Genomic DNA, 19,252 nt, shown 5'->3' on the forward strand with positions numbered 1-19,252 from the left:
TAGCATTAATCAACTTTTATTCCACTAAACAAATGTTACTGACAAAGGGAGTAGGGTGAAAGGCATTGAGACACTGTGCAAGAGTCCAGGCTTGTCATCAATCTGAATTAATAGCCGACGTTGGAAACCGATTTGGGCCAGTAGATGCAGAGCACCGGTGCGTACTACTACTTCCTGGTGGCGGTGGACATGCACGATGGGGCGGACGCGATGTCATTAGCCGGAAACGATGCAAGACGTGGGAGGTGACGCATCCTTCAGGCCATCAATTCCGGCTGATGACATCACGTCCGCCCCATTGTGCGTTTCACCGCCACCAGGAAGTAGTAGTACGCACCAAGCTCTGCATCTACTGGCCCAATCGGTTCCCGCTGGCGGCTCCTTAATCAGATTGATGATAAGCCTGGACTTTTGCACAGTGTATCAATGCCTTTCACCCTACTCCCTTTGTCAGTAACATTCTTTTAGTATAATAAAAGTTGTTTTAATGCTACACTTGGCTCTGTGTTTCTCTCTCTCTCCTCCCCTGTCTCTGAAACTGGCCCACTGAACCATTGGCCCACCGGGAAACTCCCAATGGCCAGTACATGCCTGGGTAATTGTTATCTGGCCAGCTTATGTCTGCAACACAAACTGAGTAACCTCAGACAACCCATTTTAACCAGTCAGTAGACCGTGAATGACCCCCATTTTGGAGGATCTGTGACCACCCTCTATAAGTAGCAATATAGAAGCCGCTGTCCCAGCTGCCCTACTAGGAAAGAATGTTTGCATGGGACCTGGAAGTAAGTGGAGTTAACTGGAGTAGCAGTGTAGTAGCACTGTCATAGCAGTGTCTACTTGAGTGATTTCTGGCTTCCAGGGGCATCGGCAGGTATGGTATATAGCAGGGATATGCAATTAGCGGACCTCCAGCTGTTGCAGAACTACAAGTCCCATGAGGCATAGCAAGACCCTGACAGCAACAAGCATGACACCCAAAGGCAGAGGCATGATGGGATTTGTAGTTTTGGAACAGCTGGAGGTCCGCTAATTGCATATCCCTGGTATATAGATTAGATTGGTCCAAGCTGGGTCAACGTATCTATGTATAAAATATCCATACCTGGAATTCTTCTTTAATTTCAAATGCAAAATGTTTCCATTTTGTCTAAATTGAACCTTTTCAGCTTCTAAAATAGAATTGAACAATTTGTTGATGTCGGGTTATTGGTCTAAAGGCCTCGTTCATTAAAAAAAAATTACCTGGAAGCGAGCATGTATTTATATTTATTTGTCCTCGGAGGATTTTATGATTTGTATTATCAGCGTTCGATTTAAAGCTGGTAGATCTGGGTAATTGGTTGCTTAAGTAAGATTTTTATGCTGATAAACTAAAAGTTACATTTTATTAGTGTGGCCTCAGATGGCATAAAAATGTAATGATGTTATCTTGTATAAAGACGTCTTTGTTTTTGTTCTTTAACCGCTTCCATACCGGGCACTTGCGCACCTTCCTGCCCAAGCCAATTTTCAGCTTTCAGCACTGTTGCACTTTGAATGACAATTGCGCGGTCGTGCTACACTGTACCCAAATTTTTTTTTATCATTTTGTTCCCACAAATAGAGCTTTCTTTTGGTGGTATTTGATCATCTCTGCGGTTTTTATTTTTTGCGCTATAAACAAAAGAAGAGCGACAATTTAAAAAAAAAACACAATATTTTTTACTTTTTTATTTAATAAATATCACAATTTTTTTAAAAAAAACATTTTTTTTCCTCAGTTTAGGCCGACATTGCGGCGAACACATCGGACACTTTTGACACGATTTTGGGACCATTCACAATTATACAGCGATTAATGCTATAAATATGCATTGATTACTGTGTAAATGTGACTGGCAGGGAAGGGGTTAACACTAGGGGGCGATCAAGGGGTTAAATGTGTTACCTAGGGAGTGATTCTAACTGATCGGTGTCCCTATATACAAGTGACACACGATCGGTCTCCTCTCCCCTGACAGAACGTGGATCCACCTTTTTTTTAAAGTGGAGGTTCAACCAAAAAGTTAATTTTTAACATTAGATTGAGGCTCATTTTGTCTAGGGGAATCGGGTAGTTTTTTTAAAATCGAAGCAGTACTTACCGTTGTAGAGAGAGATCTTCTCCGCCGCTTCCGGGTATGGGCTGCGGGACTGGGCGTTCCTACTTGATTGCCAGGCTTCCGACGGTCGCATACATCGCGTCACGATTTTCCGAAAGTAGCCGAACGTCAGTGCGCAGGCGCCGTATAGAGCCGCACCGACGTTCGGCTTCTTTCGGCTACTCGTGACGTGATATATACGACCGTCGGAAGCCTGTCGGAAGCCTGTCAATCAAATAGGAACGCCCAGTCCCGAAGACCATACCCGGAAGCGGCGGAGAAGATCTGTCTCTAAAACGGTAAGTACAGCTTCGATTTAAAAAAAAACACCCGATTCCCCTTGACAAAATGAGCCTCAATCTAATGTTAAAAAAATGTTTTCGGGTGAACTCCCGCTTTAAGGGTAACATCAAAGTAGCATCAAGGGATGGTGACAGCAGTAGACAATATTTTTTCTAGGGTTTAGGTCCAAAAACAAAATTGCGATTGCATGGGATTACTCAGTCTCAGTGTTTAGACTTACAGAATCGCGGGTGCTCTTTCGGGGTACCAGGGCCGTCTTAATAGCATCATGGGGTCCCTACAATGGAGACAGTGCAGGTAAACAGAAATCAAGTAGGTAGGAGGTAGGGGATATCTAGGGTGTAGAGGGGTCAGAGTGCTGGGGGCATATCTGGGATGTAGAGGGGCAGCCCGGGTTTAAGGACCAGCTGCTTTTGGGGAAAGAGCAGGGGCCCCCTATGCAGCTGGGGCCCCTGGGCAGTGCCCAGGTGTGCCCTCTCATTAAGACAGCCCTGCCAGGTATTCCCCTGCCTTCAGAAAAGTCATTTTACAAAGTGATAGGTACTCTTCAGTCGGGTAGAATCCTGTGATCTGCTGCCTTCAGGAAGAGTTTTCAGCTGTTGCTATTTTGTAGATCCCAATGATTGATGCTGTTATTTTTTTCACATTTGTCCATTGTCATGTCTGGGCATTATTAATTGTGGTGGAATCAATCACGGGCCCTAATGTATTAATCTGTTCCACAGCAGGGTTCTGTTTCCCAACAAGTCTTTGTTAGTGCCAGGAATGATTACCCCGCAGCACACAAGGAAAATCTGCCATCTTTTCATGTGTCGCCTGGTGTAATTAATTAGCCCGATAAACAGGAGCATTATACGCGGCCGGGCAGATGATAAAACCCGTGTGATCTGTTTATCTTCTCCCTTGTTACTTTGTGAAGTTTCGTAGTCACTAATTGAAAGCAAAACAACATGTTCTTAAAGGACCTGCCAGGCAAAAGTGGGTTGTCGACATTAAAGAACGTTTTTTTTTTTTTTTTTTTTGGTAATTTGTTAGGATCGCAATTCGTAAATTCAAAAATTCATGAATCCGAAGATAAGAAAGTAAATTTGAAAGAATAACTAACTAATAATAACAACTAACTATTCAATTATAGGTATTGGAATTTTCTTTCAAATTTGGTTGTTGGTGAACGTAAGGAATACGAATTTAACCCAAGTTACGAATTATCCGAAATAACGAATGCCGAATCCAAACGAATGGAACGGAATTAATTAATAGTAATATTAATGTTTAGATACGGCTTTCGTCATTTTGGATAATTTGTGACTAATTTAATAAATTCGTATTCGTTCTGTTCTAACAGCCAAATTTTAAAGGAAATTCCAATACCTATAATTTAATAGTTAGTAATAGTTATTATTAGTTAGTTATTTCAAATTTTTGGATTTCCAAACTTACAAATATTCTGAGAAATGTGTTAAACGGGTTTTCGTTAATTTAGATATTTCCGAATTAACAAATTCGTCAAAATTTGTTAAACAAATTTGGAACAAAACAAATTGCACATGTCTACATATTACTATATTGTTAAAGGGGTTGTAAAGGTAAAACACATTGGGCCAGATTCATGTAGAATTGCGGTGGCGTAACGTATCGCATTTACATTACACCGCCGCAAGTTTTACGGGCAAGTGATTGATTCACAAAGCACTTGCCTGTAAACTTGCGGCGGCGTAGCGTAAATCTGTCAGGCGCAAGCCCGCCTAATTCAAATGGGGCGTGTATCATTGAAATTAGGCACGTTTCCGCAGTGCTTTGCGCGAAATTACGGCGCCCCGACGTGTTTTTTGAACAGCGACGTGCATTACGTCCTTTCGTATTCCCGGACGACTTACGCAAAAAAAAAAAAATAATAATTGAAATTCGACGCAGGAACGACGGCCATACTTTAACATGGCTAGTCTATTTTTACACCACCTAAATAGAAGGTGTAACTTTACGACGGGAAAAGCTGACTAGCGATGACGTAAGAGAATGCGACGAACGCGCGTACCTTCGTGGATCGCCGTAAACAGCTAATTAGCATACCCGATTCGGAAAACGACGCGAACTCCACCCAGCGGGCGCCGGAGTATTACACCTACGATCCGAAGGCGTACGAAGCCGTACGCCCGTCGGATCGATGCCAAAAGCCGTCGTATCTTGGTTTGAGGATACCGAGCATTTAATTTTTGAATAATTTTTTTAATTCCTAGATTTGCCCTTTGAAAAGTGCAAAGTGAAGCTTTCACCGAAGAGATAAGTATTAAGGCCCGGATTCACATACCTGAGCGCATCTTTATGCCGGCGTAGCGCATCTCATATGCGCTACGCCAACGTAACAGAGAGGCAAGCACAGTATTCACAAAGCACTTGCTCCCAACGTTGCGCCGGCGTAACGTAAATTCCTAGGCGTACGCCGGCCTAATTCAAAGTAGGTGGAAGTGGGCGTGATACATTTAAATGAACCGTGACCCCATGCCAATGATTGGCCGAACGAACGGCGCATGCGCCATCCCGTGGACGCTTCCCAGTGCGCATGCTCAGAATCACGTCGGAAAGAACGCCTAAGATACGTAGAATCACTGAACGTAACCTACGCCCAGCCCTATTCACGTAGTACTACGTAAACGACGTAAAATACGACGGCTGTTCCGTGGTCCATACCTTTGCATGGGTTGCGCCTCCCTATATGTGGAATAACTTTACGCCGGACTTACGCCTTACGTAAACGGCGTATATTACTGCGACGGGCGCAAGAACGTTCGTGAATCGGCGTATCTCAGCCATTTGCATATTCGACGCGTAAATCAATGGGAGCGCCCCTTGCTGCCAGCGTAAATATGCGCCCAAGATACGCTGGCGTAGGAAAGTTACGTCGGTCGGAGGAAGCCTATTTTCAGGCGTATCTAGTTCTATGGGCACAGTGCATAGATACGACGGCGCACATTTACATTTACGCGGCGTATCTCGAGATACGTCGGCGTAAGTTTTACGTGAATCCGGGCCTAAGAATCTGCATTCCATGGCAACTTATTTTAGAAATAGATTTATAAAGCAAGAACTTCTCTTGTTGGGATTCCCCCACCCTATTGGGACTCCTCTTCACTGTGCTCTTCCACCGCTCTGTTAATTTTTTATCATTTTAATCCTGGTGTAAGCTCCACGTTGTCTGGTTAGGACTGATCACTGCATCCTGGCAGTAAGACCTTCTCGGTCACCTTCTGGGTATTTCCATAGGCCCTGGCAGACGAATAGAGCAGCCTAGGTGCACAGTGAGGGTGTGTATTAGTGGGCATGGGGGGAAATCCCCTCATTGCTCGCAGGTCTGGCACTATCAAACCCCAATACTTTTTGTCCATAACCCAAACTTTGATACTATCCCCTTTGCAGAATTGCAGAGGTTTACACACGTTCCCTGGGTATGGTCATTGTATAAAAATCTGTGTACTTCTAATCAATGGGAAATTACACAGATCATAAAAAATCTTAACTTGAAAGCATAAAAGGGACAGAGTATTTGTTATGCATGTTAACACTCCAGACTGCCTTTTGTTTAGACTGGGAAAAGCTGCCTATGGGATTATTTGGTTATACAACTATACAGTAGTTTGAATATCTTTAGCTGGCTATGCACCAGTAGGATTTTGTTCAAAATGTTTCCTTTTTTTTAGAACGTTTGATCTTTTTTAAGAGGTTAATGGTTAAAAGCGACCACTGTTTTCATTTGCAGTAATGAGGAAAATCAAAGTAGACGGGTGTTGAGTCCCTTATGATCCTATCAAATGCTCTGGCGAATGACTTTTTCTGAATTTCTGTACAAACATTTTAACAAATTCTACTGGTAAATAAACACTGACCAAAATATTGGGGCAGTTAATAAGTGCAGGCATCAGTGAATACCTTAAAAGAACATCCATGAGGGCTGAGAGAGGAGGTTTCCTTACTGAGGCAGGACCGCCAGAAAATCAGAAAGTGTAAAAAATTGCCGCCCCTTGTCTGGGAATCCCACTCCACCACTCAACTGGCTAGAACAAATAGCTTGCAGGTAGAGTACCTGGAAAATAGATTGCAACTACATTTTAGCATTTTGGGTCTCCTGGAGAAGGTGGAGGGGAGAGAACCTTTGGATTTCGTTGCATGGCTGGCTCCTTGAAATTTTTGGTAGAGATGCTGTAACGGTCACCACCGTTTACGATATTCCCACTCCATCGCCCCTACGACAGCTTATCCGACACTCCACAATCCAGCAGATAGGACCCATTGGATTTTTCCCCAGAAATAACGAGACAGAGCTCTGTTACTGGTTTCAAAATGTATGAATACTTTTAATGGTATCTTAGCTTTCTTATATACAGTACAAGCATGTTAAAGTTAATCACAGGGACAAAGAAACTCTCCACCCCCAATATCACACAATGGGGCTTCAGTACACTTTCAGATGGGCAAATTACTAATCATCCCCCAGACGTCCCGTCTCCGCATTAGAGGGGTTAATTACTACAGCTTGACAAGTTCCCCTCACCTGTTACACAAAACACATTCCTTTACTAAACATAATTTACATGCTAATTCCCTACCCCTGAAAGGAGACATCTGACCCTTCAGACTTAGTTAGCATCACACAATGGACAATGGTCTTTCAGGAGTCTATTGACCTGGTGTGGGTCAGCATGAACCAAACTGTAATATTCCAAGATATCCTGCAAAACATGAATTATCGTTTCTCAGTCACCCTATGCCCAAAAGGGGCACAGGGTGACCCTAGACCCAAGAGTCATTAGTGACGCTGGCACAGGAGTACCCCCCATCCTTCAAAGGTCTCTGGGTGTCACGGGTCATTCCGTTACAGATGCCTTTACACCTTTTATTCTCTGTTGAAAGAGCCCACAGAACTCCTGCCAGGTCCCTCTCACCTGGCTACCCATCTAGGCCCATGTTTGCCCGACTACTCAACTACCAGGACATGGAAATTATGCTCCGTCTGGCCTGAGAAAGCAAAAACATTCAATACAATGGCGTCAACATTTTCTTCTATCCTGAATTTTTATTTATTTTTTTATGCTGAGGTCCGGGGGTCAAGTTTACCGAAGTCAGGAAACAAAAACCCAACAGAAGTTGCAGCGCTTTTTGGCCAAAATAAAAAACCAACGTGCACCGATGAAAGATAAAATGCTATCCAAAAAATATAGTCCGACTAATGTAAACTGCTCAATGCTTGAAATATTCCCGATCAATTTGCGACTTGTGATCAATGCATCCAGTAAAGAAGTGAACTTCTCATAGGTGCAATCCAGTTGACTCCCAACTTCACCACCACTCACCGGATGGAATTAACTTGTTTAACCAAGCCAGTCAAATAGAGCTCTGTATCACCCTGCAGGCCCCGGTCCCACTTTTCTTCTTTGGGTAAGTATTATAGGCCGACACAGAGCAGATATTGACACTAGTAAAAGAGAGAAAGGATTAAAGTACCGTTGATCGAATACATTGGTTTTGACAAGAATTACCTGCATCAGAAAGCGCTGTTCTTCCGAATCCAGTGTGCGCGCCAAAGAGCTGATGTGCCGTTACTGGAAGTTCTGGCCCAACGTGTTTTGTCATCAACAAGGGACATCTTCAGGGGCAAAAAATACTGGATGAACCCTCTGTACACTGCTATACCCTTTCGAAGGAAACTTTGCACTAAAAAAATACGGATATTTAGTTCACGCATATTGCAAAACATGTTTAAGCTGGCCAACTACGTCAAAGTAATGCCTCTTTAGCCTACACTACTTTGCCACTGCAAATGCTACTGTGGACACAATGCCAACCTCACCAGGCATGTATGTTATAGGCTTGTTTTACTAGCTGTGTGCGAGGCCAAACTAGGATCCACCATGTCCTCCTAGAAAAATGCCGCGTACACACCATCACTTTATGTGATGAAAAAAAACGACGTTTTTAAAAACGTCACTTTAAATGACCGTGTGTGGGGGAAAACGTCGTTTTATGTCTTCTTAAAAAACGATAAAAAAAATTGAAGCATGCTTCAATTTTATGTGTCGTTTTTCAAAACGTCGTTTTTTACTTCACAGAAATTGACCGTGTGTAGCAAAAAACGTTGTTTAAAACGACGTTTTTACACCCACGCATGCCCAGAAGCTAGTTATGAAGCGAGCTTCAATGGAAAAACGTGGTGAAGATAACCTCGCTTTGCTAGAACATTGTGAGAAAAACGATGGTGTGTAGGCAACTTCGTCTTTGAAAATTGAAGTTTCAAAAACGTCGTTTTTTACTTCACAGAAAATGTCGTTTTTTTCATCACATAAAGTGATGGTGTGTATGCGGCATATCACTCCCTATAAATGCAATGCAGTTTCACATCACATAAATCAGATGTTTCAAGTAAATGTGTTGCATGCTGGTGAAAACTCCCTGCTGCGCTTTTTTGCTCAGACAACGATTGCCTTGCCCATGGGCTTCACCATAAATTCATAATCTTAGCACTCTAAGCCCTTGGGTGGGGCAAAATTCACCAGAGCATGACACAGCAATTTTAAGTCTTTTTTTCTTTTTTTTTTTCTTTCTACCTTTTTATACAGGTTGGGCGGGATAGGTAAAAGGAGGAGGGAGGGAACATTTTTAAGAATAATTATAGTTGAGGTTTTCTTCCACTTTTAAAAATGATAATTAGTTACAGGAACTTCCTTTTTAATATATAGATATTGATCAAACTGACAATCTTGTGCTATTTCCCAAGAACACTTTTTTTCTGTTTAGTTTTAATTTGTTTGTTTTTTTCTGTACAATTTGTACTTTTTTTTATATTGGAGATCACATTGCATTCATTATTTCATTTTGCCATTCATTCATGTGTGTATCTGCTTCATTTCAATGTTTATCTTGCTTCTAAATAACAGGCATTGATGTAACAGAACTTGCTCAATAAACTTATTATAAAGAAAAGACAGAGAAAGAAACAGAAAAGAAACGCTTGCTCTATCAATATATTATAATGGGGAAAAAAACAGAAACATTTGCTCAAACTTCTTATAATAAAGAGAAAGAAAGAGAAAACAGAAAGAAACTCTTGCTCAATAAACGTAATATAAAAAAATGAACACAAAAGGAACACTTGCTCAATAAACCTAATAATAATAATAATAATAATAATAATAATCAAAAATATAATAATAATAATAATTTTAAAAAAAAGACGCTTGATTAAATTTAATGTAAAAAAAGGAAAGAAACACTTTCTTAAGAAAATAATAAAAAAAAAAAAAAAAAAAAGAAACACTTGCTCGATAAACTTAATATAAAAAAAAAACTGAAAAAGAAACACTTGCTCAATAAACTTATATTAATAATGATAATACTATTAATAATAATATAAAAAAAAAATGTATAGAAACAGATGTTTCATCTGGTCTGTTGGTGGTTGACTGGAGGATTTTGAAATCAAGAAGAAGCTGAAAGACTTCTGCTGCATTGATAGTTGACGGATGACTCTGCCTGTGTGGCCCTGTTATCATTTTATTTTCTCTTTTACAATTTACTTTTTTAAAGTTTTTTTATTTTGTGGGACTTTGCTCTATAATGTTTATGCCCAACCACAAATTGAGTCCTTACTGGGGCTGGTGCAAGGATTATTGACATCCTAGGTGAAACCTAATTTTTCCACCTTGGTTCCACCCCTGACTCCACCCCCTTTTCCCTGTCCATGTAAACCCTACCTTTTTAATGAAGTGCCCATCAAATGCAGCCTCACCAGCGCCCATCAATGCAGCCATCACCAACGTCCATCACATTCAGCCCATCAAATGTAGCCTCACCAGCACCCATCAAATGTAGCCTCACCAGTGCCCATCAAATTGCAGCCTCACCAGTGCCCATCAAATGCAGCCTCACCAGCGCCCATCAAATGCAGCCTCACCAGCACCCATCAACGCAGCAATACCAGTGCGCATCTATGAATGTTTGCTTGCTTCCATTCATTGCAGAGTCGGGACACAGGCACAGTCCTCTGCTGCTGACACTATGTGCGATGCTGAGACTTAGGGCCAGATCCACAGACGAAGTACGCCGGCGTATCTACTGATACGCCGGTGTACTTTCAAATTTCCCGCGTCGTATCGTTGTTTTGAATCCTCAAAACAAGATACGACGGTTTCTGGGTTAGATCTGACAGGCGTACGTCTTCGTACGCCTTCGGATCTAAGATGCAATACTTCGGCGTCCACTGGGTGGTGTTTTCCGCGTCGGGTATGCAAATTAGCGATTTACGATGATCCACGAACGTACGCGCGGCCGTCGCATTTTCGAACGTCGTCTGTAGTCGGCTTTTTCCGGCGTATAGTTAAAGCTGGTATTTTTCGGCGTATACATAGAATTGCCATGTTAAGTATGGCCCTCGTTCCCGCGTCGAATTTTTTTTTTGCGTAAGTCATCCGTGAATAGGGATGGACGTAACTCACGTCTAAGTTCAGAAAATGACGTCGTTGCGACGTCATTTAGCGCAATGCACAGCGGGAAATTTAGGAACGACGCATTCGCATTTCATTCGGCGCGGGGACGCGCTTCATTTAAATGAAACCCGCCCAATTTGAAATACACCGCCAGAAATACGCCGCCGTAACTTACAGGGCAAACTCGCTGAGGATTCAAAAATGCGCCAGGTAAGGTACGGCGGCGTAGTGTATGTGGATCTGGCCCTTAGTTGCTTGCTGAAGAGAGGAGGAACACCAGTGGCCACCAGCAGCTGCCTAGTCTGCCTAGTGGTAGAACCGGCCCTGGGCCTTACATCAAGGGGCCCAGATCCTGAAGGATTGGGGAGGGTCACCTAACAGGTCGGTCTTCTGACTAGCCTTAGTAACCTAAGCATGGATTTCTTGAAAATCCATCTTTGATACACACGAGAAGACTAGGAAGAATGTTATTGTCCCAATGTCATCTGGTGGAAAGGAGATTATAATTTATGGAAGATTTTTGATTTATGAAAGCTCCGTTTCCTTGTATTATGTGGGACGGGGGATCTCCAGCTCTTCTGGCTGCCCCCGTCTTCATAGATCATATTCACTGAAATTAAAAACACACTCTGGTTATAAGTAACTTATTTAACTTCAAAGTTATTGACCTAGAGCATCGGAGGCCAAACTTATTAGAGACATGGAATGGTTGGCAACTTTCTTGATATATTAGATACCCTTGTGTTTTGCTCACAAAATTGTACAAATTTATAATTCTTTAAAATAACAATATAAATTTAGGAAAACTGCTTTGTATACAAAATAGACGCCTTCTGTTTTTTGCCTCTACAGAGCTGAAGCTCTTTGCTGCCAACAAACCCCTTGGCTGAGGGTGGCAGTCATGTGACCCGGCGGAGCAGATGGCCTCTTGAGTGGATCCAGAACCAGCACATCTAATGTATTGCTCTCTCAGGCAGAAAACAAACAGTGCGCATTGTGACAAAGTGCTGTAATATATCAGCTAAGTAACCTCCGAGAGGTGTTGTGTCTGCGGGAGAGAGAGGTGCCGGCCCTTTACTGAAGTGCCATGACCCTTTCATGTCTGCAGTCTCAAGCCAGCCGCACACCATATAACTGCGTATATATATATATATATATAATTACACACAGTACTGTGCAAAAGTCTTAGGCAGGTGTGCAAACATGCTGTAAATTAACCTCTTGACGATCGAGGCTACAGGTATCATTCAGATATCGCCGTCTTCACCTGCCGATTCTGTGCACGATAAGAACGATCAAAGCAGCGATCCCGCCGCTTGATCGTTCTTATAGGCAGCGGGAGGAGACGTCCTCCCTCCTTCCGCCATCCGGTGCTTCTCCGGGCTCTCCCGTGCCATCGGGGGCCCGGAGAGCGAAGAGGTCGGCGGTGCTGGAAAGCATAGAGATGATTGGTGACCATTTGGTCACCAGTCATCTCTATGACCGTCGGAGGCCCAGGCGCGACGTTATGGTACAGGAAGTAAACAAAGCCGCAATCGCGGCTGTTGGCATGTGATCAGTGATTTTTTTTTTCACCGATTTCATGCTTGTAAGCCTGGAGGAGAGATGTGGGGTCTTATTGACCCCACATCTCTCCATAAAGAGGACCTGTCACACTGATTCCTATTACAAGGGATGTTTACATTCCTTGTAATAGGAATAAAAGTGATCAAAAAAAAAAAAATGTAAAAATAAAAAGAATTAAGTAAAAAAAAAAATACATCAAAACGCCCCTGTCCCCGTTATCTCGCGCGCAGAAGGGAACACGCATGCAGGTCCCGCCCACATATGTAAACATATGTAAACGCCGTTCAAACCCCACATGTGAGGTATCGTTGCATGCGTTAGAGCGAGAGCAACAATTCTAAAACTTGACCTCCTCTGTAACTCGAAAATCGTAACCTGTAAAAAATGTTAAAGCGTCACCTATGGAGATTTTTAAGTACCGAAGTTTGGCGCCATTCCATGAGTGTGCGCAATTTTAAAGCGTGACATGTTAGGTATCTATTTACTCGGCGTAACATCATCTTTCACATTATACAAAAAAATTGAGCTAACTTTACTGTTTTTTGTTATTTTTTAATTCATGAAACCGTTTCTTTCCCAAAAAAAGGCGTTTGAAAAAATTATTGCGCAAAACCATGCAAGAAAAAAAGTTGCAATGACTGCCATTTTATTCCCTAGGGTGTCTGCTAAAAAAAATATATAATGTTTGGGGGTTCTGATAAATTTTCTAGCAAAAAAAAAATGATTTTTACATGAAGGAGAGAAGTGCCAAAATAGGCCCGGTGGTAAAGTGGTTAAGAATGTTTTCAGAAATTGAAATGTTGGTTTTATATTTAGCAATTAACAAAATGGAAAGTAAATGAACAGAAGAGAAATCCAAATCAAATCAATATTTGCATTTTAAAACAGCATCAATTATTCTAGGTACACTTGCACACAGTTTTTGAAGGAACTCGATATATACTGTATACACTCGAGTATAAGCCGAAGTTTTTCAGCACATTTTTTGTGTGCTGAAAATGCCCCCCTTGGCTTATACTCGAGTCACCTTTTTTCGCCCTATCTCCCGGAATTTGGGGACCCGGGACCGGCCGGCCGTAGGTCCCCTGGACCCCAAACTTGACACAGAGTTCCCCATCATTGGTGTCAGTGAGGTGAATAGAGCTCCATCCTTGGTGTCAGTTTCGAAGGAATAATGTCCTATCCTTGGTGTCAGTTGGAAGAAATAGTGCCTCATTGTTGGTGTCAATTAAATTAATAGTGCCTCATTGTTGGTGTCAAGGGGAGAAATAGTGCCCCCATTGTTAATGTCAGTGGAATGACTTGTGCCCCATTATTGGTGTCAATGGCATAAATAGTGCCCTACTGGTGATTCTAGTGGGATGAATAGTACCCCTTTCCTTGGTGTCAATGGGAGAAGAAGTGCCCCATCATTGGTTTCAGTAGGAGGAAAAGTGGTGGCTGGTGCTAGAGGATTTTGGGGGAGGCGCGTGCCGGCCCCTCCAGTTCCGCATCACCCTACAGGCGGAGCCCTCCCACGGTCACAGCTTGCCTGGTGCACCGCGCCGCTGCTTCTGTGTTGACCCGGTCTTCTTTCTGGGTCCTGGGTCTTCGGCCTCCTGTCCTGATTGGCTGGGGCAGGAAGCCAGAAGCTTAGTGTTCATGCGCTGATATTGGAGAGAGTGTTTTGGGCGCAGTGCTCTGCGCCACGTGGAAATCATGAAAAAGGCCAATTGGGGCCCTGGGATTTGGTCACGTGCTTGTGAGGGGGTGACGGACCTGGTGGAGAGTAGACCTGTTTGTCTGGTGCTCTGCACAGTGCACGGCCAGACACATGGGGGTAGATTCAGATAGATTAGCGGATCTTTAGATTTGCGTAATCTATCTGGTTTACGATCCGCCGGCGCAAGTTTTTGAGGCTAGTGCTGTATTCAGAAAGCACTTACCTCAAAACTTGCGGCGTATCCTAAATCCCCCGGCGGAATTCAAAATCCGCGGCTAGGGGGAGTGAACTATTTAAATCAGGCGCGTCTCCGCGCCGATTTAACTGCGCATGTGCCGCCGGCTAAATTTCCCAGCGTGCATTGCTCCAAATGACGTCGCTAGGACTTCATTGGTTTCAGCGGGAGCGTAACTTGCGTCCGGCCGTATTCTGAAACGACGTAAAAATGTTAAACTCGGCGCGGGAACGACGGCCATACTTAACATAGGATACCCCTCACATAGCATCGGTAACTATACGCCAGAAAAAGCCAAATGCAAGCGACGTAAAAAAAAAAGGGGGCGGGCGTTCGTTTCTGAATCGGCGGAACTCCTCATTTGCATATTCGTTGCGTACAAAAACGAAACGCCACCTAGCGGCCACCGGGAGATTGCAGCCTAAGCCTAAGTAAGCTGCACTATATTACATTTTTGTTCTTTGTTTCAGTTATCCTTATAATATTTCATGTATTCATTTTTATATTTTATGTAACAAATCTCCCAGCTTTCTAAGAAGAGAAAGAGAAACACCTTTCAGCATCAAAAGATTTTGTCAGAACACACGCTGTTGCCTCACCCATTAGACATCTTCTTATGTAACGCTGCGGCACGGAAGTTTTCATGGGTACTTCTTTGAAGACTTCTGACTCACCGCTGTTTAAACTTTTCCGCTGAACACCTAATGCACTCTTTCCTCTGGGAATATTTCTGATTCCTTATTGATGTGCATGTTTGTTTCTTATATGGGGACGTTTTCCACCTGCAGAGATAAGGCAGCGTTCACCAGGATTGTGTCTGATTTCCTTGTGCCAACAATGGAGTAGGGGTGGTCCCGATGTTCGAGTCGAATGTAAGTTTGACGCGAACATCAGGTGTTCGTTTGTTCGCAGAAAAAATTAACATATGGGAGATTGTGGCAAATTTGAGCGCTGCGGAGCGCCCCATAAAGCACTGCGAGATCGCAGTGCATCAACAGCTGCTGATTGGCCAAAGCATGCAACGGACCTGCATGCTTTGGCTAATCACGGTGCAATCTGCTGTGAGAGCCATGATTGGCCAAACATTTTATAAGGTTGCCTACACAGCGTTCATATATAGTATTTATAAATGGAGATTAGGCAGGGTATTTGGTGTAGTGTGCAGTCAGTCCGCTTAAATAGCCAGATTCACGTAGACGGGCGCAACGTTAGGCAGGCGTAGCGTATGGCATATACACTACGCCGCCGTAAGTTAGAAAGGCAAATACATGATTCACAAAGTACTTGCCTGCTAAGTTACGGCGGCGTAGAGTAAATCGGGCGAGTGTAAGCGCGCCTAATTCAAATTTAGCTGAGGAGGCGTGTTTATGGTAATGGAGGGGTGAACTTACGTGATTGACGTAATTTACGAACAGTGCATGCGCTGTCCGCCTACATATCCCAGTGTGCATTGCGGCAAAGTACGCCGCACGGTCCTATTGGTTTTGACGTGGACGTAAATGACGTAAATCCCTATTCACGGACGACTTGCGCAAACGACGTAAAATTTTCGAATTTCGACGCGGGAACGGCGGCCATACTTAACATTACTATTCCAGCTATTTGATGGAATAACTTTAGGCCTGATAATGCGTTACGTAAACGGCGTATCTGTACTGCGTCGGTCGGGCGTACGTTCGTGAATAGGCGTATCTAGTGATTTAGATATTCTACGCCGACCGCAATGGAAGCGCCACCTAGCGGTCAGCCTAAAAATTACACTTTAGGATACGACGGTGTAAGACACTTGCGCCGCTCGTATCTGAGCCTAATTTAAGCGGATCTGGTTACCAGAATACGCTTAAATTGGGGCCGGCGCAAATTCAGACTTAGGCTGGCGTATCTACTGATACGCCAGCCTAAGTCTTTCTGAATCTAGCTAATAGTATTTATAAATGGAGATTAGGCAGGGTATTTGGTGTAGTGTGCAGTCAGTCCGCTTAGAGTGTATAACAGGTTAGGGCAGAGTATATAACCAGGGCCGTTTTTAAGGTAGGGCAGAAAGGGGCAGCTGCCCTGGGCCCTGTCATTGTTGTGGGGCCCAAAGCAGCTGCCTCATACTTGCCAACTATCCCAGTTTAAATTCCCTTGTCCGTTGATGTTTTAGTCCTGTGCTGTGTCCTGATATTTCAGTGTGAAGTTACTACTGCTGCCTAGCTCTGCCCTATTGTTGTGTACAGATGACTCACTTGCAGACCCTGGCCCGGATTCACAAAGGAGTTACGACGGCGTATCTCCAGATACGCCGCCGTAACTCTGAGTGTGAGGCGTCGCATCTCCGCGCCTGATTCATAGAATCAGATACGCCTCACAGTTGCCTAGATAGGAGCGGTGTAAGTCTCTTACGCCGCCGTATCTTAGGGTGCATATTTACGCTGGCCGCTAGGGGCGCTTCCGTATATTTCCGCGTAGAATATGCAAACTAGCTAGATTAATGAACGTACGTGCGCCCGGCGTATCAAGGTACAACAGCTGGAGGGCCACAAGTTTGAGACCCCTGCTTTAATGGTATTATGCAGTGATATTTTCCCCCCTGGTTATGTCATTGTTTGCTTTTAACTGTTTTACAGCTTTACAGAAGCAATGGCCTTTCAACCGCAGTCCGAATTCCTGAAAAGACAAACGTTTTATTACCTGGGGGCGGCTCTAGTCGCTGTGGGCGGAGTTCTGGTCATTTCCAGCTTCCTGGCGTTGGGATTCGTCGGAACATATTTAGGTAAGCAAATGTCAAACTTTTTGGGTAAATAAAAAGATGGAGTATTATGAGCTTTATATACAGCTGGGGTGGCGGTGCTTAAAACGTCAATACACACAAAGTTGATTGAAAAGGTGGCAGTACAGCCCCATGTATGGACAAGCACATTTTCACCCAAAAAATGGTAATGGATGTTCGCTGCAATGGAGGTATTGTACTCTCCTCTCTGGTGGTCTGTATGTCTCAAGTGTGGTGCCTGACGTCAGCAAAGGGCTGCACATAAAATTCTGTGAATATTCATTGTCTGAGACAGCAGACACACAACAGGATATAGTCAAAGACTATTGACACGATAAAAGAGATGGTCAGAGACTGCGGCCATAAAACAGGAGGTGGTCAGAGACTGCGGCCATAAAACAGGAGGTGGTCAGAGACTGCAAACATGATACAAGAGATGATCAGAGACTGCAGACATGATACGAGAGATGGTCAGAGACTGCAGACATGATACAAGAGATGATCAGAGACTGCAGACATGATACGAGAGATGGACAGAGACTGCAGACATAATCCAAGAGATGGACAGAGACTGCAGACATAATCCAAGAGATGGACAGAGAATGTGGATGTAATACGAGAGCTGGTCAGACTGCAGAAGTGATGCAGGAGATGGGTAGAGACTGCAGACATGACACAAGAGATGGTCAGAGACTGTGGCCATAAAACAGGAGGTGGTGAGTGAAAGCAGACATGAAACAGGAGATGTTCAGAGACTGCAGACCTGATACAGGAGATGGGCAGAGTATGCAAGACATGATACAAGAGATGGACAGAGACTGCCGACATGATACAAGAGATAGACAGAGACTGCAGACATGATACAAGAGATGGACAGAGACTGCAGACATGATCCAAGAGATGGACAGAGACTGCCGACATAATCCAAGAGATGGACAGAGGCTGCAGACATAATCCAAGAGATGGACAGAGGCTGCAGACATAATCCAAGAGATGGACAGAGGCTGCAGACATAATCCAAGAGATGGACAGAGGCTGCAGACATAATCCAAGAGATGGACAGAGGCTGCAGACATAATCCAAGAGATGGACAGAGGCTGCAGACATAATCCAAGAGATGGACAGAGGCTGCAGACATAATCCAAGAGATGGACAGAGGCTGCAGACATAATCCAAGAGATGGACAGAGGCTGCAGACATGATCCAAGAGATGGACAGAGGCTGCAGACATAATCCAAGAGATGGACAGAGGCTGCAGACATAATCCAAGAGATGGACAGAGGCTGCAGACATAATCCAAGAGATGGACAGAGGCTGCAGACATGATCCAAGAGATGGACAGAGGCTGCAGACATGATCCAAGAGATGGACAGAGGCTGCAGACATGATCCAAGAGATGGACAGAGGCTGCAGACATGATCCAAGAGATGGACAGAGGCTGCAGACATGATCCAAGAGATGGACAGAGGCTGTAGACATAATCCAAGAGATGGACAGAGACTGCAGACATGATCCAAGAGATGGACAGAGGCTGCAGACATAATCCAAGAGATGGACAGAGACGGCAGACATGATCATAGGTGTGCGCACCCCATTGCATTAGGGTGTGCACCCCAAAGCTCAAAGACTCATGCCTTTCTATGCAGCCTCAGCTGTACTTGACAGCAAATTAATGGGAACTGCTCTGTGCTGAGTGGCTTCATTCAAAAACTGAAGCATATCACGTCTGCAGATAAGAGATGGTCAGAGACTGCAGACGTGATACAGGATATGGTCAGATTGTGTGGATATAATGCAGGAAAATGTCAGAGACTGCAACCACAAAACAGGAGATGGTCAGGTACTGCAGACTTGATACCAGAAATGGTCAGGGACTGCAGACATAATACAGAAGATGGTCAGAGACTGCAGACAGGCTGGATGGAGGAGACTGTCGGACACTGTGAACATGCTATAGGAGTTGTTGGAGACTGAGGACATGCTTCAGGAGACCGCCATTGACTGAAGACACATTAAATTGCTAAAAATCAGTCTGCACTCTGGCGGGGCCTTGAGGCCTACACAAAAAATGCCAAAGGGTCCAAGGTTGCAGCGTTG

General features: G+C 43.9%; 1 protein-coding gene across 1 annotated transcript in view; it reads left to right on the top strand.

The window, feature by feature from the left end:
- The window catches only part of PEMT (phosphatidylethanolamine N-methyltransferase), a 156,812-nt gene that overhangs the window by 58,961 nt on the left and 78,599 nt on the right, over nt 1-19,252 (top strand). Inside the window, exon 4 of the mRNA XM_040356345.1 lies at nt 17,013-17,158. Within this exon, the coding sequence (XP_040212279.1) occupies nt 17,013-17,158 (146 nt within the window). The remainder of the gene's footprint in view (nt 1-17,012; nt 17,159-19,252) is intronic.

Source organism: Rana temporaria, chromosome 6, assembly GCF_905171775.1.
Source record: "Rana temporaria chromosome 6, aRanTem1.1, whole genome shotgun sequence".
Lineage (NCBI taxonomy): Eukaryota > Metazoa > Chordata > Amphibia > Anura > Ranidae > Rana > Rana temporaria.